Raw genomic sequence first — 24,156 nt, 5'->3', positions numbered from 1 at the left:
TTCTGTTTTTATCCTATTCGAATATTGTAAAGATTTTTATTAATCAAACAATAAATACTGATGATGAAAGTATCGACCTGAGTTCGGGACATGCAGCGCCATATACGTCGCGTTTCAAAGCCCTGTAACACTAGCCTTTGCACTCTGTGAAGGCTGTTCGCACACATAGCAGTTATTTTCATGGTGCCTTTGCCCTGCTTGTCAGCAAGTGCTTGCTGCAGCTCAGGTCAAATAACTCCAGGTCTTTCAATGTGAAATGACCTACATGTATCCTATTACTGGGTGCTGTTTCTAACGCAAAGGCTCATACAATCCCTGGTTTTAGTTGACACTTGTTGTGATTTAAAAGCTCTGCTGCTGCAGGCCGGGAAAGGAGATCTGTTTTCCGAGTTTTCACAATTAGTTTTTTTTCATTGTTTAACCCCCCACCCCTCAACACGTGCAATATATTTGAAATTAAAATGTCCTCACTGGTATTTTTTTAACTTGTCTAAGGATGTTGAAATGCTATTGTCTCCCAGAATCCTCTCAATGTGGTACGATGGAATTCATAACTTCACATCGCCATCCAATCTCCTTTATATTCCAGACAATGGATACATCTGGTTTTCACAAGATCACCCTAAGGTGCAGGCCCGCGTTATATAACCACCAGATACTGCACAATATATTGCCTTTCTCAAAAAACAAGTCAGAACACTTTTATGAAGTTTCTTTAACTTATATTGCAGAACTGCTCTCCATCTTTTAACTTACTAAAAATATTATTAATGACATAGACAGAACCTAATGCATTTATCAATGCTTGTTCAGATGTGGAACCTGTAATATGTGTGACTATGGAGAACATAAGGATATGGAATAATTCAGGTATAACACCAAAAGAGTATATAACATAAGAAAATGAATACATTTTCATGCTTCATATGCATGTATGTAATCGGATGTACATGTAATAATATTTATAAAGGTAGTATGCCTTGACCCCTAAAATATAGAATTCAGGATCATTGGAGGGCAATTAGGAATGTAAACATTAAATATCCATTTGCACTACATTTTTAGGTAATGCACCCAAACAATTTCACTTTCGGGTTTCATATGGTTAGACATGTTGAGGGTAAGCTGAGGGGTGGAAATGGAGAAATATGCTTAAAACAAACAGAGGTGCTGTGGATATGTAAACTGAGAATGGTGGGATATGGGCACCTTACTGACAATGAGTTGCATCACTTTTTGTGTGAAGTATTTTGATAAATGTGAACTTCGATTTGTAACTAACCGCCCGATTCATCAAAGAAAATAGCGCTCGCAAAGGGCCAGATTCTGAGAATCTGGCCCTTTGCGAGAGCGATTTTTGCATTTGGGATACAGCATCCCAAATGTAAAAATCGCTAATTGCGATCTCGCAATTTTGCGAGGAATTACATTTAAGGAATCTCTATTTGAGATTCCTTAAATGCAATTCACCATCCAATTTAATTTAGCGAATTCGCAATTTCTAGCCGCAATTTACCGCGAGGTCAGACCTCGTGGTAAATTGCGAAAACTCAGAAAAATGCATTTAAATGCATTTTTCTGAGTTGCATGTTACACACACACATGTCCTTTGGACATGTGTGTGTGCAACACCTGTGTAAAATTTCATTTGAGGGGTGCTACAGGGTGTCCTTTGGACACCCCTGGCACCCTTCAAATCGCTATCTTATTTGCGATTAGCAAATTGCTAATCGCAAATAAGGAATACTCCCCATTCATTCCTATGGGCCTTTTGGCCCATAGGAATGAATGGTGAGTTATTCCTTATTTGCGATTAGCAATTTGCTAATCGCAAATAAGCAATATGTAGGAATCGCATATCTTCATGCAATTTCTACATGAATCCCGTTTTGCGAGTCCTTAATAGCGATTCGCTATGATTCGCTATTAGGGCCTCGCAAAACGGGAGAATGATGAATCAGGCTGTATGTGACCTTGCACATGATGTGATGGTTTCAGTGATGGGATAAAGGTTTATGAATATTATTTATTTGTTATTTTTAATATGGTGCCCAATGATTGTGATTTGTCTGTTCGCCATATAGGTTGGGTGAAACTATAAGTAAATAATGTATATTATGTTGTTATTATGTTGCTGAAACTGAATGTGTAGCAATTGAAGTAATATCTTTGTAGAAGAATTCTTAAATTTGTGTTAGAAAAAAAGGCAAGGACAGGTTAGGAATGTCAATCAATCAATCAGGGAAATTGTAAGTGCACTACTCACCCATGAGGGTCTCAAGGTGCTGGGGGTAGGCAGGAGAGCAGCTCCAGTCAGTCGAAGAGCCAGGTCTTGTGGGTCTTCCTGAAGATGTGCAGGGTGGGGGCGCGCCTGATGTTGATCGGCAGCTCGTTCCAAATTTTGGCTGCGAAGTAGGAGAAGGTTCTTCCACCCGTTCTTGCTCTGCGGATGCGCGGGGTGTAGGCGAGGGCGAGGTTGGCGGATCATAATTTCCTCTTGGGTACGTGCAATGAGATTCTGTCATTGACATATTGGGCCCCGTTTTGTGGAGGCATTTGTGGGCGTGGGTGAGTATTCTGAAAACAACTTGCTTCTCGACGGGGAGCCAGTGGTGCTTATGCAGGTGCTGGGTGATGTGTTCGTGTCGAGGGATACCAAGGACGAGTCTGGCTGCAGTGTTTTGTATGGTCTGGAGTATGTAGAGCAGAGACTTCTTGATCCCACATAGAGGGCGTTTACGTAGTCCATTCTGCCGGTTTTGAGCGAGAGGGTGACGGTCTTCCTTGATTTGGTGGGGATCTATTTGAAGGTCTTTTGAAGTATGTGGAGGATGTTGAAGCAGGTGGAGGTGACGGCGTTGACCTGTTGGGTCATGGAGAGGAAGGAGTTGAGTACGATGCTCAGGTTTCGGGCATGGTCTGTGGGGGTGGAAGGTTGCCGAGGGCAGTGGGCCATCAGGATTTGTCCCATGAAGAGGAGGATGGTCCAAGGACGAGGACATCTGTCTTCTCCGAGTTGAGATTCAGGCAGCTGCTGCTCATCCAAGATGTGAAGCTTTTCATTCCTTCCTGGAAGTTTAGTCTGGTGGTGATGGGATCTTTGGTGAGGGAGAGGATGAGCTGGGTGTCGTTGGCATCAGATACTATGCTGTCACCGTGCTGTCTTACGATGGTGGCGAGGGGGGCCATGTAGATGTTGAAGAGTATAGGGCTGAGCGACGATCATTGGAGTACTCCGCAGTTGATGTCTCTGGGTTTGGAGAGGAAGGGTGGGAATCCGACTCCTTGGGTTCTGCTGGCGAGGAAGGAGCAGAGCCAGTCGAGGGCGATTCCCTGAATGCCGGCTTTGTTGAGTCTGGCGATGAGTGTGCGGTGGGAGACGGTGTCGAAGGCTGCAGAGAGGTCGAGAAGGATCAGGGCTGTAGTGTGTCCTTGGTCAAGGTGGGTGCGGATGTCATCCTTGGTGGTGAGTAGAGTGGTCTTTGTGCTGTGGTTACTGCGAAATCCAGATTGGGAGGGGTCGAGGATGGAGATTTCTTCAATGAATTTAGTTTAGCTGGGCTTTGACAGTCTTTTCAGTGACTTTGGCCACGAAGGGGAGGAGGGAGATTGGTTGGTAGTTCTTGAGGTCTGTGGGATCTGCTGATGGCTTCTGACTTCTGCGCGTTTCCAGTCGTCGGGAAAGATGTTGGTTTCAAAGGTGGTGTTGATGGTGCATTATAGTTCCAGCGTAAAGGCGACGGCGGCTCTGGGGAAGATGTGCGGGGGCAGGGCTCTATGGAGTCTCCTGAGTGGATGCCTTTCATGGTCGATGCGGTGTCTTCGGTGGTGACTGGAGTCCAGGGGGCTGGCATTGCTGGAGGATGCAGAGGTTTCAGGTGTCTGGTCGTTGAAGTTGTCGTAGAGGCTCCTCAAGAATGTAGGTATTGGATAGAGTATGGTAATTGATGTAATCTTTTGGTAGGCATGCACAACAGCGCAGTCACTCTAGACAGTCACACAAAGGGAGCTGGGCTGTGCACTGCATATCCTGATTGCCTATTACCAGGCTGATGGGCCTTCCTGCGCTAGAGTGGTGGGAGAAGTTGTCACTGACACCTGCATAGGGCTGTGCCTGTCCTCTCACAATGCTGTCTGCACCCCCTGTTGTTTGTCTGGAACCATGCCAGGGCAAAGCAGGATCTGTGAACTATAAATAATATCCTTGAAGTATGCCTACCTCAACGGCCAAAAGGGGTTATCTTGGGCGTGTAATTTCCTTAGTCTGACTAGAAGGAAGGGTCCCTATTTTGACAGGGTGCATACCACTGCCAACTAGAGACCCCCACTTCTAACACTGGAGGTCAGCGGTGAGGATAGGACTTATGTTTGTACTTGACATACAGTGATTGGTGTACACAATTTCATGGTGAGGACCATTACACAACCACATACTGCTTTTGGATTTTTTCTGCTTTTTTTCAACCCTTGAGTTTTGATCTACAAATCATGTCTCAGCCTGGTGAGTCAGCAATTGAAGTTGCAGAGGATATGTTTAAGATAGAAGGGCTAAAATCCTATACAGTACCTCAACAAACAGATCTGCAAGGATCTAAATTATCCTGTTAAAAGTTCTGCAAGGAAAGAGGACCTGCAAAATATGCTGAGGGCCTGGTGCGCAGCAAGAGAAGTCAGGGAGGCAGAAAATAAGGATGTGGATCTGGAAGTGCAGAGCCAGCAAGGGGATTTTTTAAACTCAGGATCTGCCTGTGGGGGGAGCACCCTCTAGGGCTGGCAGAAGTGTGTCATCTAGAAATCTGTCCCTAGAGAAGCTTGAAGACAGGCAACAGCCGAGAGAGCATGAGCCGGAGCTTGAGAAGCTGAAGTGGGAAATTGAAAACAAAAAGTTTGAATTGAAAAGCAAAAAGTTTGAAATGAAGCACATGCAACAAGGAGAAGGCCCTTGCTCTGGTGGAAAGGAAATTGCTTTTGGCTCATGAATTGAGTATGAAGGAGCCGGATATCAAGGCCAAACGTGGAGAGTCCAGCACAAATGGTGGAAGCATACGTCCAGTGCAATCTGAAGGGAGGGTGTACATTTCCAAGGATATAGTAAAGGATTACAGATGGGCGGATATTAAGGCTCAGGCTAGGGTTTAGGGCTCAGAGCTAGGGTCCGTGTAGTATACAGAGTTGTTTTTTGCGGTACGAGTCAGCTCTCCACATGTACCAGATCTCTGACTTGCACTGCCTTTGGAAGCACTTTGAGGTAGAGGGGAGAGACACTTTGACAGCCTTAGGACCAGCATAGAATCTCACCTGCTTTCAAATGAAGAATGACCTGGTTACTAGGCATGGTCTTGTGGAAATTGAAGAACTTGATGTACATAAACAGCATTCATTTCCCTTTTTCCCACTCCTCTCCCTGCGCGTACCATGAATACCGTAAAGCATTAACTACATCCCACTGCCAGCGAAGGCCTGTACTCCAGTGTACATGACAGCCATTTTAGGCACCCTGGCCTTTTGCCCGCCTAAGATTAGACTCACCGGCTTCCCTTCTGCGTGTATTCGAACTCTCTCTCTCGTGCATAAACCATGAAACCCTCTCCCTTTTGCGCGACCCTGCCCCGAAAGGCAGCCCTTCTGCTTGACCCACGCAAAAAACCCCCCCCTTTCCCTCTTGAAGAAGCATCCTTCGCCTCAGCTGACATAGCCCCCCCAGCTGTATCTGACTGCCCCTGTTCTCTCATGTACGGGTCATAAGACCTCTCTCTCTCTCTCTGTGCGACTCTGTCTCTGTGCACACCCTGGCTCCCCCTTCCCCTTCTCCCTCACACGGGCAAGTCATAAACCTTCTTCTACAAGACCCTGTCCTTGGGAGTCACGGCCGCGCCTGACCAACACCTCCTTTCCCTCCATGAATGCCCCTCTGTTGACCAGCGCTCCCTCCGTGCTCGATTGTCCACGCGGCATGAATGCCACTCCTTTGATGACCCCTTCCCCCGAGTCCGACTGACCACACATGTCCGAGGCCATCGCCTGAGCCAGAGGATACCATTCACTGCAATTTATTGTATGAAGTCACTCCCCTTCAAAGGACTCACTATTGATCCTGGTCTCCCCACCCCCTGGGCTACGATCAGGCGCACACATCCTAATAATCAGCGGAACATTCAGCTGCGTCATTGCCCCCTCTCCTATCAGCAGGTCAAGGGTCCCTATTGTGAACACATGTGGGGTAGGATTGACACGAGGATTATGGGGTTATCTTTTCTTTTGTTACACAATGTCCTGCTTGTAATGCCAAGTATTTTGCAAGGTATAAAAGACGGAGTCTCAGCTCACTTGTTAGAGCACCTCCCGATGACACCTTGTTTCGTCTCTGAAATGACTGGCTCTCCTCATGAGAATTAAACTCTGTTCTTGATTCCTGCATCCAGCGCCCGTCTCTTTATTTTTGGTAACTATTCAGAATGGAAACTAATAGGCGACTTGTGCCAGCCATCCGGGCATCAATACTAGTATGGAGACGCATATGTCGGTCTCTTTTTCTACAGTCTCACCCTAGAGCAATACAAGCTAAAGTTTAGGACATAAAAGAAGTCTGATTCCCAAGCTTAGCTTCAATGTATTGATTCTTTTTCAAAGCACTGGATGGCTGGGTGAAAGGCAGTGAGGTAACAGACTATCATAAGCTGTATAATTGAATTGCATGGGAGCACTTCATCATCATCATCAACTTTATTCGGTTTAACCAAAACAATCAAAGTATACCTAGTTAACAAATACCAATCATTGACTAAAATAATCATGTCCAATTTCTAAGTAAAAACAGCATGAATTAGAACCTACATAAACAGTTTAAAAACTACAAACAATAACATCCTCTTGATTATTTATAGAGCCTTGTGCCTTATATGATTGATTTCCACCACCCTGATGGCTTCGTTCTAACCCCCTTATGAATAAAGATACTGATCTCGACCTTGCAGCTCATAACATTAACTCTTGGCTAACCATGGCATGGATGGCATATTACCCTGGTCCTACAGATGCAACACTAGAATACTCCCTTCTGCACCATGGTTTAATGAACAGATAGTGGCTGCCAAAAAAAATTGCAAACACCTCAAATGAGAATGGAGAAAAGAGTATAGCTCGCTTAGCCACTCACAAAGTAGCAATGAAGCAGTATCACAATCTCATTAGAAGCTCCCGCAGAGTTCTATGTTCTGAAAAGTGATTCAGCAATCAAACCCACTAAATAACTTTTTTTTTCTCTACTTAAATCTTTCTCTCTTGAACGAGTATCCACCATTGCAACTCTGTCTATGGAAACTTGCAATAACATGGCCTCTTTTTTCTCCTCAAAAGTTTCCAAGATCTATGATACTTTTCCCATGGCAGCACAAAAGGCAGGCTATCTATTGGCCATGGATTACCCTGGTGGTATGATTGGTTTTGACATCCTTCTCTGGATGAGCTCAATTCTCCTCTCCTGACAATTAAATCAGGTTCGCCACTTGACCCTGCCCCAACCAAAATCCTTTGTTTAGGCACTACCACCATTCTCCCCCATCTCTTAAAACTGATCACCAGGTCTATTAATTTAAGCTCAGTTCCCAAGAAATGGAAACATGCCATGGTGCTACCTATCCAGAAAAACCTCTCACTGGATCACTCCGTCTTTGAGAATCTCAGGCCTATATCTCTTCTCCTCTCACTGGATCAATCCGTCTTTGAGAATATCAGGCCTATATATCTTCTAAATTTTTGCGCAAAGCTTTTAGAGAAACACGTAAACAATTTGCTGACCACCTCTACAGAATCTAAAGAAGCACTTCACCCATCTCAATCCAGCTTCAGAGTCAATTACTACACTGGTTCGCCTCAACTCCTGTTGCGGAAAGTCCTCAGACAGAATGCTGACAAAGGTCAGACCTCTGCCCTTGCACTACTGCACCTAAGCGCAGCCTTCAGCACCATATCCCATGGCCTCCTAATTCACAGGATACAGGAGTGCGGGATCGGTGGAAAGGCGCTTAAATGGTTTAATTCTTTACTCCAGGATCAAAAATTTCAGGTCTCAAAAGTCCTACATCTCCAAGGCCTTTACCATGTACCAAAGAGTTCCACAAGGATCTATCCTAAGTCAGACCCTGTTCAATATTTACATTCGACCACTAGCGGATATTATTGATAAACAGAAGGTTCAATTAGTGTTGTATGCTGGAGACACCTAACTAAATGTCACCCTCTCAGAACCAGACTATATCTCAGCAAATCATTTTAGATCATGTCTGGCAGAGGTCACCACTTGGATGGCTGACAGCTGCATGAAACTGAACGTGAATAAAACAGAACTTCTTATAGTAGGGAGAGCCCCCTCGATCTGAAACTCAGCTTGGTGGCCTGTCTCCCTGTGCCAGCCCCGAAATCCAACCATAACGTTAAAAATCTAGGAGTTTGGTTTGACTACAAACACACCATTGAGGATCAGATCAGAATCACCGTGGGTGAATGTTTTGGCACCGTAAAGGCCCTTAGAAAAATCTTGGGGCCTCATTTATGAAAAGTGACGCATCGCTGCGTGAAAACAGCGATGCGTCACTTTTCACTGCGCACTCCTTGCGACACCAATGATGCGTCATATTTAATGTATGACGCATCATGTCGCAAGGAGTTACAGATACGTCAGTATTTCTGACGCATCTGTAAGCGCAAAAGTGACGCATTGCTGGAGTGTGTCACAAAAGTGACGCAACTCCAGCAATGCGTCCTTTCACATGGGGAAAGCCCCATGTGAAAGGGCTTGCGTCAGTCTTACGCCTGCTGTGAGGCAGGCGCAAGATTTTGACGCAACCGCATCCTAAAAGTGACGCAGTGAAATCTCATAGATTTCACTGCGTCACTATTACGAGGCTTTTTGCGGGGGAACGCCCCCTCTGCATACATTATACCTGACGCAGGTATAATGTGGCGCAGGGGTTTAAAAAGTGACGCATCTACCTAGATGCGTCACTTTTTAAATATGGCGCAACAAGGCGCATGTTTTACGCTTACACAAAAAGTGACGCATCCGCAGCGCAAAACTGACGCAAGGCCTCATAAATGAGGCCCTTGTACTTAATCCCGACGAAGTCTCATAAAACCATTGTGTATGCCCTTATCACTTCCCAACTGGACTATTGCAACGACCTGTATCTGGGGGCTACCAAGGGCAGGTAAATTTGTTTCAGAGAGTACAAAATGCTGTGGCTCAGCTTGTGCTCAATCGTCCTAGAAGATCTTCCGCCTCGGAAGCTTGCATTCAACTGCACTGTCTTCCAGTAATCAGAAGAATTAAGTTCAAAGCCATGTGCTTCTGCCAACGCATCCTTCACCAGCAGTGTCCCAAATTCCATGATCCAACTTTACATCCCTGGTCGCGATCTGAGATCATCTTCGGCGCAACTAGCCAGAATGCCTATGGCACTGAAAGCCAGACTAGGGCTTGTTCCTTCTCCTTTCTGGCCTCCAAAATTTCTGATCTGAGAGCAGCACTTTCGGTGAAACGTTTCCGAAGTAAACTGAAATCCTGTCTCTTTCACTCCTCTTGATGACTACCCTGATGCCTTCTGGTGTGATTTTTCTTGATCTCTTCCCTCTGTCTGTCGATCTGGACCTTAGCACAGGGGGACACCTTCCGTTGTAACTAGGCGCTTTAAAAAACGCATTATTATTATTATTATTATAGTAATATAGGTTGCCCTTGACATAAATACACTTCCAGTAAAACGAATGATATAAATCTCATAAACAAACTAGGTCACGAACTTCTGCTGCCTAAACCAGACATTCAGTAGCTTGCTTACTGCAAAGAAAATAAGATTAGATGTATCAGTCTTTAAAATCCTAGCAATTCGATAATATCTGATTGCCAGATTCCGTCAAATTGGTTGAATCCACTTTCTTTGAGGAAGGCGATATTCAGTGCAAAAGAACAAAATATGTTTGTCAGTCTACGAGGCATGACCACATGCTTGGCAAATAACTGAGTCTAAATAAAAGACCCAGGTGTTAAAGGACATTAATGGTAGATAGCCCAGGCAAAATCTCACATAAAGAGTTTTCGTTGGAGAGTTCAAATCAAAAAAGGGCTCAAACTTGGGATATGGCTTAAAGCTTACAAACTCAGCGGGTAGGCGCCCTGTAGTCATACTTGCAGCATACTGATCAGCCACATTTACCAACATATACCCAGCATTAACTTTGACATTAGCTAAATCTTTTTTACTGATCTGCTCTGAACAATATCATAGATTAATCACTCCCATGGATCTACACCAAGTTGCAATGTGGAGTACTCATGGAATCCGCTCAGCACCACTCATATTTAGGACTTCCCTCAGCAATTCACAATAATCGCTTGACTCCGCCGTGGTCCACAGACGCAGCCAGTACATCAAGGGTTTTGATGAGGCCACATCCTCAATTCTATTAATTGCAAGATTGAAAAACAATGGGGTCAGCAGGGTGTTAACTGGGACTCAACCAACTTGTGTGTCAACGTGGCAACGTGGCCCCATATCTCTGCTCAATATAGTGTGCATTCTGAGCTTTCGCTTGATAGACCTCCAGATCAGGGATTATTGACAAAATCTGGGTCTGTCCATGGAATCTGATTAAAGGGTCTGATTAGTTACATAGGGTGAAATAACTTGTGTATGCATCCTTGGTGCACCCCATGCTGGATAGGAATCTTAGCTGTTAGTTCGCCCTGTTTCCCCGACCTAAACTATGCCTAGTTTCCCTCATGCAGCCTTGCTAGAAGGTTTACCAAATTTACAGGGTCTCCCATACCTAATAGAACTTTCCTGAGCAATTCTCGGGGCACAAGGTCGAAAGCAGTTAGCAGATCGACAAAATCTATGTACAATTTATGTTTTTGTAGTAGCATGCATTTCCAGTAAGTAATGAGAACCTAAAAGACTTGATCGTATGTGCTGGCTTAGGTACTAAAACCAGCTTGATAAGGTGACAAGATTTCATTATCTTCCATCCATGCTAGCAGCTTATCCAGGACTTGCCTAGCAAAGATTTTTTGGAAATGATCTAATCAGCTAATCTGCCTATAATTTGAGGGAACTGAAGAATCTCCTTTCTTGTAAATAGCAATTATCTCTGCCCCTCTCCAAGGATTTCTTCCCCATCAACTATAATATTGGACAGGAGGTTGATGTATGGTGCCCATACCAGAAGCTCAGACTTATAGAGGTCGCCAGGTATCCGGTCAGACCTGGGGGCCTTTGCTGTTTTAAATCATCAGTCTATAGCCTTAAGAGTGTCTTCCAAACAAAAAAATGGGTCAATCTTATTGTTTCTGGGTGCTGTAACAATAGATGGACATTGGGTTTGATCACCAGGAGCATATTTGGGAAGAATAACATCTCTCTTGTCTTAAAGCATGGTAAAATGGTCGACCCAATTCTCAGACTGGATATGATAACATGGAGTAGTAGCACCTTCCAGGCTCCCAGGAACTATGATGTGCCAGAATGAGCAATTGTCATTGCACCAAGAAGCAGCCAGCAAATCATTTCAATTTTTATCGGCCCAATAACATTTGGCTCTTGCCAGGGCAGATTTATATCTATTTCATGCTGGTGCGACATCTAGACTTTCACCTTCTTTAATAGCCATCTTCAACTCATGCTTTGCCTGTTTGCACTCAAGTTTGAACCATGCATGTTTCCTCCCTTCAACGAGTTTCTTCCCAAACGGTTTTGTTAAAAATGGTATTCAGACAAAATATCGAAATTTAAATATCGATATACAATAATATCGATGTTTAAATATCGAAGGGAAATAATATCGAAAGTAAGTAATGTCGATAGATTTTAATATCGATATTAGTAATATCGATGTATTAAATATCGATGTTAGTAATATCGATGTTAATAATTTCGATGTTACTAATATCGATTTTTATAGTATTTTAATGTATATTATTATGTATTTATTATGTATTTAATTTATTTTTATGTAATTTTATTAAATGTTGTATTTTAGAACTGTAGCGGGTTGTGGGTTTATAGGGGAATAGGGTGGGAAGTAATTTAATTATATTATATTAATTATTAATTAGTAGGAATTATAAATTCATTTTAATTAATTGGTAATTACTTTTAATTACCTGATTAATTGATAATTATATTCTGTAGAGGGTTGTGGGTTTATAGGGGAATAGGGTGGGAAGTTATTTAATTATACTGAATTAATTATTAATTAGTAGGAATTATAAATTCATTTTAATTAATTGGTAATTAATTGTAATTAATTGGTAATTAATTTATATTAATTGATTAATTGATAATTATGTTCTGTAGCGGGTTGTGGGTTTATAGGAGAGTAGGGTGGGAAGTAATTTAAATGTAATTAAGTAATAATGTTTTTTAATTAATTGTTTTGTTAATTATATAATAGTTAATTAATTATTAATTGGTAATTAAATATTATTAAATTGTATTTTTATTAATTGTTTTAGTTAATTATTTATTGCTAATCATGTTTTTAATAATTATGTATTATTAATTAAGTATTGGTATTTGTAAATGGTTTATATTTATTTAATAGTAAAAAAAATTATTACTTCCAATTTTTTTTTTAAATTATAAGTAGGTTATTTTTACCTCTACGCTATCCAACACTTTCCCTACTGTTGCACTCTCTGGAGTTGGAATAGTAATTGTTACCCCTAAGCTATCCAACACTTTCCCTACTGTTTCACTCTTTGGAGTTGGAATAGTAATTGTTACCCCTATGCTATCCAACACTTTCCCTACTGTTGCACTCTCTGGAGTTGGAATAGTAATTGTTACCCCTACGCTATCCAACACTTTCCCTACTGTTGCACTCTCTGGAGTGGGAATAGTAATTGTTACCCCTACGCTATCCAACACTTTCTCTACTGTTGCACTCTCTGGAGTTGGAATAGTAATTGTTACCCCTACGCTCTCCAACACTTTCCCTACTGTTGCACTCTTTGGAGTTGGAATAGTATTTGTTACCCCTACGCTATCCAACACTTTCCCTACTGTTGCACTCTCTGGAGTTGGATTAGTAATTGTTACCCCTACGCTATCCAACACTTTCCCTACTGTTGCACTCTCTGGAGTGGGAATAGTAATTGTTACCCCTACGCTATCCAACACTTTCCCAACTGTTGCACTCTCTGGAGTTGGAATAGTAATTGTTACTCCTACGCTATCCAACACTTTCCCTACTGTTGCACTCTTTGGAGCTGGAATAGTAATTGTTACCCCTATGCTATCCAACACTTTCCCTACTGTTGCACTCTCTGGAGTTGGAATATTAATTGTTACCCCTACGCTATCCAACACTTTCCCTACTGTTGCACTCTCTGGAGTTGGAATAGGAATTTTTACCCGTACCCTATCCAACATTTACTTACTTTTTTAAATGTGTTTTACATTTTTATTAATTGTTATTTATATTATTATTTTATGTATATAAATTTATTTGTAATTTATTCTATTTTTATTTATTTATAAGTTATTAAAATATTTTTTTAGTTATTATTAATGAAGTATATACTATGTATTACATCTTTATTATTATTTGTTTTTATTACATAATTTATTAATTTTAAATATTATTACATATTTTAACTATGTCTATTACATTTATAAGTATTATTTTGTTAATATTACATTTAATTTTAATTAAAAATAACGATATTTTTAAAAAAAACATATTTTTGACATTCGATATTTTTTTCTCGATATTTTTGCACTTACCTTGTTAGAGATAGGATGTCGATATTGTTCTCATCAAAATTTTTGTTGCGATATTTTTGTCTGTAGATATTTTTGTAGTCAATATTTTGTCATAGATTCTTTAAAAATACAGCTTCAATGCCTCGAACAATTATCCGCGGGCTATTAGAATTAGCTCAAGTGGTGCAATATCTTTATCAATGCTGGTACTATATTGTAAGAATAAGTCATATATCTTTTCTTGCAGTTTACTATCCTCCTGTATCTTAGGCCAACATACACTTCTAAGATTGTTGGTTAGTAGGGGGTTCTTGGACTGTTGACTGACTTCCAAAGGGACTCCTTTTAAGAGGAGTACCTCCCATAGTTAAAATCAGGGGGTTATTGTCGCTATCAGGCCGAAAATGAATTATCATATCACCCATCAATGGCCAAATTCCAATGTCCACCGGAATGTAATCAATAATAATAAGACTAAGCCCTCTCTTGAAGGTAGTTTGCCTGTCAGGGTCTGATCAAGTCCTGCCATTGCAAGCCCTTAGGCTCCTCTCAACAATCAGTGAAGTAAGCTGAAAGGATAGGTACCGATCAGATCATCTAACATAGTCAAAACTGGTGAGTCGTTACCTGAGGAAACAGACCTAGCGTAAACATTGAAAATCGTCAAAGCAAACACCAAAGGAAACATAATCTGGATCCCCATTAGGTCATGTGATTTAATCAGCAAATGTTTGTTGGCACAATCAATGGTATTCTTTACAAAAATGGCTAGACCTCCGCTGACTCTCCCTGATTTCTTTGGGGCTAGTGCTTTGACGCTACATGTAGTGTAGCCATTAACCCCTTCGATGCTTGTAACAAGGTCCACTCGTCATGGGTTTTACCTGCCCTGTGCTTATGACGAGTTGACCTTGTCACAAACAATGGGATTTTAAAAATTGCAGCACACAGCGGGGAATATGCGATAGCAATGATGTGGTTAATAAATACCCTGTCAATAGCCCATGTCTCTTGGAAAATGCAAACATCATTTCCTCCAATAAAAGTAAACCACTCTGGGTCAAGAGTTTAGAATGAATCCCTGGGAGCACTTGTATAGTTTTAGTTTTCCAGATCTGCTCCAGCATCTGCTTGAAAGCAAGCTGACTGATGCCAGAAAGCTTGCTCAGGAGGCGGCCCACTGGATGAATACCACGGTCAACAAGAGGTATGAGGGAGACTCTGCCAAGGGTGTACAGGGTCCTGAGCAGAAGAAGATTGGGGGGACATGAGTAAATAGAGAGTTCTCTACAGGGCCCCAATCTAGTTCCCGGGTTAAGGATTTCCATCTCCCAGCTGATAAAAAAACCTTGGATCTCTACAGGGAAGCCTGCAGAGAGGGATTGCCGCAGGTGTTATGCATATTATCAGGAGGGTCCCTAATCAAGTGTCCCAAGTGGGCACCACCACCCACTGGGCAGTCATGGGGGTTGGCCAGTGCAGCGGTTGGGGAGGAGTTGGTTTCAGAACAAGGATGGGAGCCAACTGCCTCACTAGGGGACAGTGAGAAGGTCCAGAGGACCCTTGTGCCGGAGAACACTAACAATTACAGTCAGTGGGTGAGCATCAATGGACAGAGGGTAGAGGCTGTGGGATATACAGGAGCCAGTGTGACTACTTTCAGGTGCAACCTGGTGTCTGAAAAGCAGGTGGTCTCTAATGTGTTTCTCCAAGTACTAGCTGTGGGCAACTCTAAGCGCCAGTATAAGGTATATTCCTTTTGAATGGGGTGGGGCGGGGGGATCTCAAGTTCCTTAGGGGTAGCTGTGAGTCCATCCATGCCTGTTGATTGTCTGCTAGGTAACAACCTGGAGGATTACCCTTGGAATAAGGTGGGATGCAGGTCACACTTGGAGAAGGTAGGTCTGACTGAGTGGGCATGCCTGACCACTCAGTCCATTGCAGACAGTAAGGATGAGCAAAAAGACCTGGAGCCTGAAATAGTGGCCTAGGTGCCTGCCAGAAAGAGGAAGTGTAGGGAGTGTGAGAAACCCGCCCCAGAAGCTCCCATGGTGCGTGAAAGAGGCTTACCTTGAGGGGATGCCCAGAACCTACAGGGTTGTAATGGCTGAACTGGGAGATTGGCATGAGATCACCCATTGGCAGCAAGAAGGGGGTCCCACCAGGAGGTAATTCTGCAAGGAGCAGCAGGATGCCCTTCGCTTCAGGGTCAGCAGCGGATGGGTGCAGACCAAGCAGATGGCAAGGAGCCTGCATCACATTGGATCTACTGGGAGAATGGGCTCCTGTATACTGAGCCTCAGGTTGCTGAGCCTGGGGCAGCCCATGTTCTGGTGGTACCCCAACACTTCAGAACTTACCTACTGGGTCTGGCTCATGATGTGCCTTTAGCAAGACATTTGGGGCAGGACAACATTGACTAAATTTTGCTACAAGAAAAAGAAAATGATGTAGCATAATGCAGCACATTTTCTGTTAGACTTTGACCCCCAAATACAGAAAAAAGCACCAAAATGGTGACCAGTCAACAGTTGCAAAAGGCCTTCCACTGTGCTGCAACACATATTGCTGAGTTTTTTTATAACATTTGATCAGTTTGAGTTAGAAAGCAAATTTTATTATGCTGAAATCTGCAGATTATGCATCAGACAATGGATAATTTAGCAAATGTGGCAAATTCATAAGTATTTCGAAAACACGCTAATGGTCCTCCCTTTGTCCTATTTTTCTTTGCAACCAGTTTTAGTGCACAGTATTACTGCACTGTTCTTGCCACACAACTTCATCCAGTTGTTCCCAGGTGAACGGTGCTTGAAGAAAAACTTTTGTTTGACCGCATTTTGCACCGAACCTTTCATGTGAGATAGGTGTTTAAATAGGCAGATTCAGGATTGTACATTTAGTGCAGCACTTGTATTTTTGACTGTATGCTGGACCTCGTGTTACTAGTTTTTGTACTCTGGGCACCTTACCACTGCTGATCAGTGCTAAAGTGCAAGTGCTTCCTGTGTAGATTGTGAGTATAATTGGTTATCAATGATTGGCTTATTTGATTTACTGGTAAGTCCCTAAGTAAGTGCACTGTGTGTGCCCAGGGTCTGTACATCAAATGCTAATAGCGGGCCTACAGCACTGATTGTGCCACCCAAAAGAGTAGCCCTGCAAACATGTCTCTGACCTGCCATTACAGTGTCTGTGAGTGCTGTTGTAAACTGCCACGTCGACCTGGCAAGTGGACCTACTTGCCAGACCTAAACCATCCTTTTTCTGCATGTAAGGCACCCCTAAGGCATTCCCAATATAGCCCCAAAGGGCAGGGTGTTGTGTATGTGAAAGGTAGGATGTGTACTGCTATGTTTTACATGTCCTGATAGTGAAATACTGCCAATTTTGTTTTTCACTATTGCAAGGACTATCTCTCCCATAGGGTCTCAATGGAGCTGCCTTGTAACATCTTACAAGTGTAACTTTCAATTGGGAAGAGATAGATATTCGGAGTTTGGGTCCCATGAACTCAGGATTTAAAAATACATCTTTCTGTGTAGATGGTTTTTAAATTGTGTGCTTGAAAATGCTACTTTTGGAAGAGGTCATTTCCATGCTTTAACATCCTGTGCCTCTGCCTGCCTGTGGAATACACGTCTGGTTTAGACTGACAGTTGGGTTGTTGTGCATTTACTCTAAACAGTCACACAAAGGGAGCTGAGGTATGTCCTGTATATCCTGATTGCCCATCACCAGGCTGATGGGCCTTCCTGAGCTAGAGTGGTGGAAGGAGTTGTCACTGACACCTGAATAGGGCTGTGCCTGTGCTTTCACAATGCTGGATCCACCCCATTGTAGTGTATCTGGTGCCAGGAAGAGCAGACCAGGATCTGTGCAGGACAAAGACTATCATTTGAAGTATGCCTACTTCAAAGGCCAAAAGTTTTTTTTTCCCGGTGTGTATCTCCCTTGTCCTGACTAGAAAGAAGGGTCTCTACTTGGACAGGGTGCATACCACTGCCAACTAGAGACCCTCACTTCTAACAGCTGCATTAAAAATATATTTGGGATTTGAAGCATTTGTCTCCTGATACTGTTTAATCTCTATGTCACACCACTGGCTTCTCTTATCAAAAAATCTGGCTTCTTGTTAGCATCATATGCAGATGACACACAAATTGTGGTGTCACCAGCGAAATGTGAGAACAACTCAGGCTTTGCATTTAGAACCTGTATGAGCTATGTAAGCAAATGGATGGACAACAATTGCCTTAAACTGAATGCTTCTAAAACCGAAGTCATCAACTTTGGCAATAACCCCTCATTCTGGACGCAGGAATGGTGGCCTCCTGAACTAGGCATCCTCCCTGAACCAGTAAATAAAGTACAAAACTGGGTTTTCTGCTAGATATAGAGCTGAAATTACAAGACCAAGTGAATAAAATCACATCTGCCTTATTTTTCTCCTTGAGGCTTATAAAAAAGATTTTTTTTTTTCAAACAACATTGGTCCCATGCATACAGGAGATTAGAGAACAAATAAAATATAGACAGAGTCAATCTATATTTAGAAAGACATGTCTAGCCGGACAGTGGTCTTTCAGAGTTTTTACTCAAGTTACATGTAGTTAAATCACACTAAGTACCTTCCACAAGTCAGCCAGTGTGGAACACAAGCCTGTGCCCAGCACTTACAGAACGGGTACGTAGAAAGCAAAGAAGGGCTTTATAACGCAAAGCAAGTATCTCCGACATGAATACAATTGTACAGAGTATAACAACTAAGCACCTTAAAACACATAGTAATCACGTTTATAAGTTTTGGTGCTTTAAAAGGTCGACGGCGTTTCGAACCCCTATTAAATCATGGGGTCCATCATCAGGACAATTTCAATGAAAGCCTTAAATGATTTAGCCTCTAAATGCCAAGTTGCCTCGGAGGGTAGAGGCCGGATATAGAGTGACTGCCCAAAATCGGGCAGCAGTCGCCGCGGTACTCAGTGGTATCCGTCGGCAGCCAGGGGACCGGGACAGTCAGGTCAGTCTTGCTTCCTGGAGCACGCCAGGAAGCAAGACTGACCCGACTGACCCGGACCCGGTCCTGATGATGGACCCCATGATTTAATAGGGGTCCGAAACGCCGTCGACCTTTTAAAGCACCAAAACTTATAAACGTGATTACTATGTGTTTTAAGGTGCTTAGTTGTTATACAATTGTATTCATGTCGGAGATACTTGCTTTGCCTTATAAAGCCCTTCTTTGCTTTCTACATCTATCCTTTGTACCCGTTCTGTAAGTGCTGGGCACAGGCTTGTGTTCAACACTGGCTGACTTGTGGAAGGTACTTAGTGTGATTTAACTACATGTAACTTGAGTAAAAACTCTGAAAGACCACTGTCCGGCTGGACATGTCTTTCTAAATATAGATTGACTCTGTCTATATTTTATTTGTTCTCTAATCTCCTGTATGCATGGGACCAATGTTGTTTGAAAAAAAGTACGCTCCCCGAGGTCCCTGCTGACTGAAATTGGGGCCCCTTGTTGTTGTAAAATTATAAAAAAGATTGACATTTTTTTACCATCGGAACTCTTGAAGACAGTAATCATTGCTCTAGTACTCTCGATAATTGATTACTGTAATAGCCTTTATCTCAATCTTGTCTTAGACTCTTTGAATAAACTTCAGATTCTGCAGAATGCAGCAGCACGATTTCTCTTTAAAATCCCCAAATACGAATCAGCTAGAGGAGCCACCAGGAAACTTCACTGGCTCCCATTTAAACAGAGTGTTAGGTTCAATGCTCTCTGCCTGGCTTACAAATCATTAGGGGGACTGGGACGAGCTTAGTTCAAGAATAAGCTTAAATGGTACACCCCAGTGAGGACTCTTCGCTCAGGTTCAGCTATGAACCTGGTAGTAGTCCTTTTAAGGCAGACAACCTGGGGTGGGAAGAGCTTCTTCAGGACTACTGCTGCGCTCAGGAACAGTCTACCATTGGAACTAAAAGCTGCTTCCTCACTACCATCAGAAAGGCCTTGAAAACATGCCTCTTCTCCCAGGACTAGGAGATATCAGAGCATCTGTAGGAAACTTTAGTTCTGTAGCTATATCCGTTTCTAAGACGCCCTTTGGCATGAGATTGCGCTTCAATTCACTTCACTACTAGTTAAAATAACAATGATTGATGCATCACTGGTAGGGTCCTGAAACAGTTTAAATGTGTTTACGTGTCCAATATAAATGTTTTAACTGTGAGAAGGTGATTTTTTTTCAGATGTGTGAGGTTGCCTTTGAGTAATGTTGAATAGGACTTCTGTATGGTATGACTTAGCAAAATTGGAATAGAGTTGATACCCATAGATATTATTTGTTTGGATGATCGTCTCCTTTGTGATTGTGTAGTAACATTTAATTCAAAGATATATTAAGAATACAATGACACCGACAGATATATGTTTTAATGAAAAATATTATTAAAGATGATATGCAATATGATTAATGTGTTTCCTTAAACACGTCACATGTAACTTGGATATCTAAAAGGATTACAGGAACATGAGACACCTACCATTTTTGGACGAGTGACTTATTTGTGGGTAAGACAATACACAGAAACGAACTATAGCATTATAGAATGTAATAGATGGATAGAAGTTACACATTTTTGATATTCTACTTTTCAGAAATGGGTGTGAAAGCCAAATTTAAAGGCCTTAATAAGATGAGCCCAACATTGTATTGGAAATTGACAGTGTCAACATTTATCACTTTTGTGGAAAGTGTATATGGTATTGCATGTACATAATGCCAATTTTTGTTTAGTTTGAAAGTTGAGGATTAATTTCGACCTGTGTCACTGCTCTGCAGGTGCCACTGGGAATTGTATTGCACAGCTCTATATTATTTATATAATATATTTATAAAACACACAATCAACACAAGAGATCTCTTCGCTCTATGCAACACATGTTTATTATTACTCAATTTATTGGTACTCCTTTTATCAATCTCAAGATAATGAAAGGTTTAGTATCTCCCCAGAGATTCAAACCTGTGTCTACATGGATCAAACATAGATCCCTTCAGTTAATGCATTAGTCTGTCAATCCATCAGACTCAGGTTAGTATAACAGATTCCTACCACTGGCGTGGCACTGAGGCGCTGCACTGATGCACCTCTAAAATGGCTTCTAATGTCTTCAACAATAGAACTTCTCACGCGAATAGGCTAACTTTTGAGACAGAGTGTAGGGAAAATAGGTGCCTGGTGCATAAAAGGCATTATCTTTATCAAGCTTCAATTGTGTTTGGTTCAAGAATGTTTAAACACCTAAAGTGTCAAGGTCCCCCAATTTTGGATAACTCACTTGAAGTTTCGTATCGAATAGTTTATTTATTCATATTTGTTTCACATATTTTTAGAGACAGTTCGATTACATTTTTTGCGTTATCTCTTCAAATTAGTAGCAGCCGTTCATTGCATTTACTTAAGTCCTACTTTTACTTAAGTGCAACTTTTTTTGAAAATCCAGAACTTAACCCCTGATTACGGCAATAATTTCTCAAAACACATGTTGTTTGTTTGTTAAATATATCAACTGTTACTAATATGAAGATATAGTGCAAAAATTGGTCGAATGAAAACAAATAGTAGCTGCAATAAATGGTAAAGTTAATAATCTATAAGAAGCTTCAAATGTATGAGTTATGAGGACGCGTGAAAATTGAATGTTTTCAAGGACATATGTTCACACACGTGCAGAGAGCTTCCATGTCTGCTGAAAACTCTGTTGCTTCCACCAATCGAACATTTGCTTTTATTGACGCTTGTGCATGACTAACTGCGCCAGAAGGGGGCAGCGGCGTTACTCCCAGGATTCCAGTACGCAGTGCTCTATACTCAAGCTAGACAGCGAAGAGTGCAGACACGTTCTTGGCTTGAGCATGCAATACCTTTCAACAGGATATCAAGCACAACTTTTTCAAAATACATACTGGGTATCCTTCCAGAGGCTGCTTCAGCAGAAGATCTCCAAATATGTCTTCACAATACTTTGACATCTTGTACTGTTGATATTTGCTGGAAAAAAACGTTTAAAAGGTTAACAACCACCTCATAAACGTGGTCCTAGCAAACTATGCTCCTAGGAAATCAATTTGTAACAACAATGAGGAGCTGCTTTTGAGAAGCTTCATGGTTCCAGACATCCCAAATACTGATTTGTAAGATTATTCAAATCGTCATTTCCCTATGAGGAAAATCCACATATAAGGAGCATTTTTGGCACTTTTAATTTTGTTAGTAGGGTGCAAAATGGAGCAGTGCCGGAAAGGGCGAATGGTCATGAAAAATGCTTGAAACATTCCCAAACTTAGGACTTTATGGTTATTCACGAGCATTTTGCGTGTACATTTCCTCCCTGGAAACAGGCATGAACATAAAGAAAGGAAGAAAAGCCTCTTTGTGAGCCACTCATGAAAATCAGGCACAAAAGCTGCCCTGGAAAAATAGCATTGCTTCATGTTATCAGTTTCTGCTTATGTGCCCGATTAGAAGTTTTACTCCTTGTAATGGGGAATAACAAGTGAGGGCTGACCTTTGGTCATTGAAATTATGCAGCAGGTGAGGACCAAATTATACAGCAGGGTTGACCAAATTATGCAACAAGAAAAGGAAAACGATGCAGCTGATGCAGCAAATTTTGTGTTAGTCTTAACTCATTATTTTGGCATTTTTCATGTTATCATGTTCTAGGCAAAGGTTCCACCTCATTAGTACCACTTTGACCCCCAAATACTGAAATAAGCACCAAAATGGCGACCAGACAACATTTGCAAAAGACCTTCCACTGTGCAGCAACACATATTGCTAAGTAGTTAATAACATTTGATCAGTGTGAGCTAGTAAGAACATTTTATTTTGCTGAAATCCGCAACAAATGTGGCAAATTCATAGGTATTTGGAAAACACTCCAATGGTTCTGCCTTTATCCTATTTGTCTTTGCAGCCAGTTTTATTGCACGCCATTACTGCACTGTTCTTGCCACTAAACTTCATCCAGGTATTCCCAGGTGAACGGTGCTAGCTTGAAGAAAAACCTGGGCGTGGCTGCATTTTGCACTGAACCCGTCATGTATGATAGGTGTTTAAATGGGCAGATTCAGGATTGTACATTCAGTGCAGCACTTGTAATGAGGTCTCAAGTGTTTGGGGGTAGAACAGTCAAATAGTCATGAGCTCCACAGGTAAGGAAGTATCTGACTGGCAACATAATAAATGGATTTAGTAATTCCTTATTAAAAGACCCTTGACCTCTCCATGCACTCCAGCAACGCTCTGTGTCATGACTTGAATTCTGTGTTGGATTTTTATTTTCAGAAGGTACAAGGATTATTTTATTCTGAAAATCTGACTATACAACCTAAAATCATCCTCTCTACATTAAACATAGCGACGTATGTTAAAAAGCGGTTTTGGAACTGTTATGCATTCACTAAGTTGTCATTACAAGCTCCAAAATGTGGTGTTTTGTGGTAAACAAGAAACATCCACAATATGCTTTATAGTATAGAGTTGTTGTATTGAGTTAACACAACTCAGCCCACTGTACAATACATTTCCAGGCAACTAAATAAATCCTGGTTGGATCTTGTGATTGGTCACTGTCTAGAAGTAAGGAACCAAGATGGATGGGTATGAGATATCATGGAGCAATGCAAACGCTTATTGTGAGGAAATCCATCTACTGCCTGCGTTTCTCCCTGTTTTTTTATTTGAAACTCTGGAATTTTGCATGGCACTGGTTTTTCTGGCAAAGGAGCAATCTTATTTATCTTTATAGGTTTAACCTTTTTTTTCAGTGCAATTCCAACTACTGTGGGCTGCTCTGACATCAAGAGGGAATTAGGTTGTCATTGAGACCTGTCTAAATATTTAACTATCACTCCTTCTAAGTCAGCAGGATTAGTGTAGGAAACTAAACCGCTCTCAGGTGCATCAAGTACGACGGTTACAGTGTGTTATGTATTAAAACAGAAACCTACATTTGCCCTGGTCGTCTCAAATCTGTCATCATACTTGAGTTACCAATTTAGGTTTTGGAGCTCTTGAAAGCAAGGATAATGTGTTTCTAATTAAATTATTGCCGCTGATTAAAAGAACATTTTATGTTAGCCCTTCTAAGACTGAGGGCCTAATTATGATGTTGGTCGGTAAGCCTCTGACTGCTCATCGGAGGCTTACCGACCGTAATTCGGCAGTCGGAATGGAAGGTTTACATTCCGACTGCCAAATTATAATGTTGGGGGTCGGAGTGTAAACCGGCCAGAGAAACTGTCTGGGTTCCGACGGGCTCAAGGAGCCCGTCAGCCAGTCAGAAGCCGCACATAATCCCTTAACCCTTTCGATG

General features: G+C 41.9%; 1 protein-coding gene across 5 annotated transcripts in view; it reads right to left on the bottom strand.

Moving 5' to 3' along the window:
* PLCB4 (phospholipase C beta 4) overlaps nucleotides 1-24,156 on the bottom strand; it is a 1,177,624-nt gene that overhangs the window by 383,113 nt on the left and 770,355 nt on the right. For all 5 annotated transcript variants that reach the window (XM_086927702.1, XM_086927703.1, XM_086927699.1 and 2 more), the window contains one exon: nucleotides 21,743-21,827. In XM_086927702.1, the coding sequence (XP_086783828.1) occupies nucleotides 21,743-21,827 (85 nt within the window). The remainder of the gene's footprint in view (nucleotides 1-21,742; nucleotides 21,828-24,156) is intronic.

Source organism: Lissotriton vulgaris, chromosome 6, assembly GCF_964263255.1.
Source record: "Lissotriton vulgaris chromosome 6, aLisVul1.2, whole genome shotgun sequence".
In the NCBI taxonomy this organism is placed as follows: domain Eukaryota; kingdom Metazoa; phylum Chordata; class Amphibia; order Caudata; family Salamandridae; genus Lissotriton; species Lissotriton vulgaris.
The sequence above is the reverse complement of the archived record's forward strand: the minus strand, read 5'-3'. Positions and strand labels throughout refer to the sequence as shown.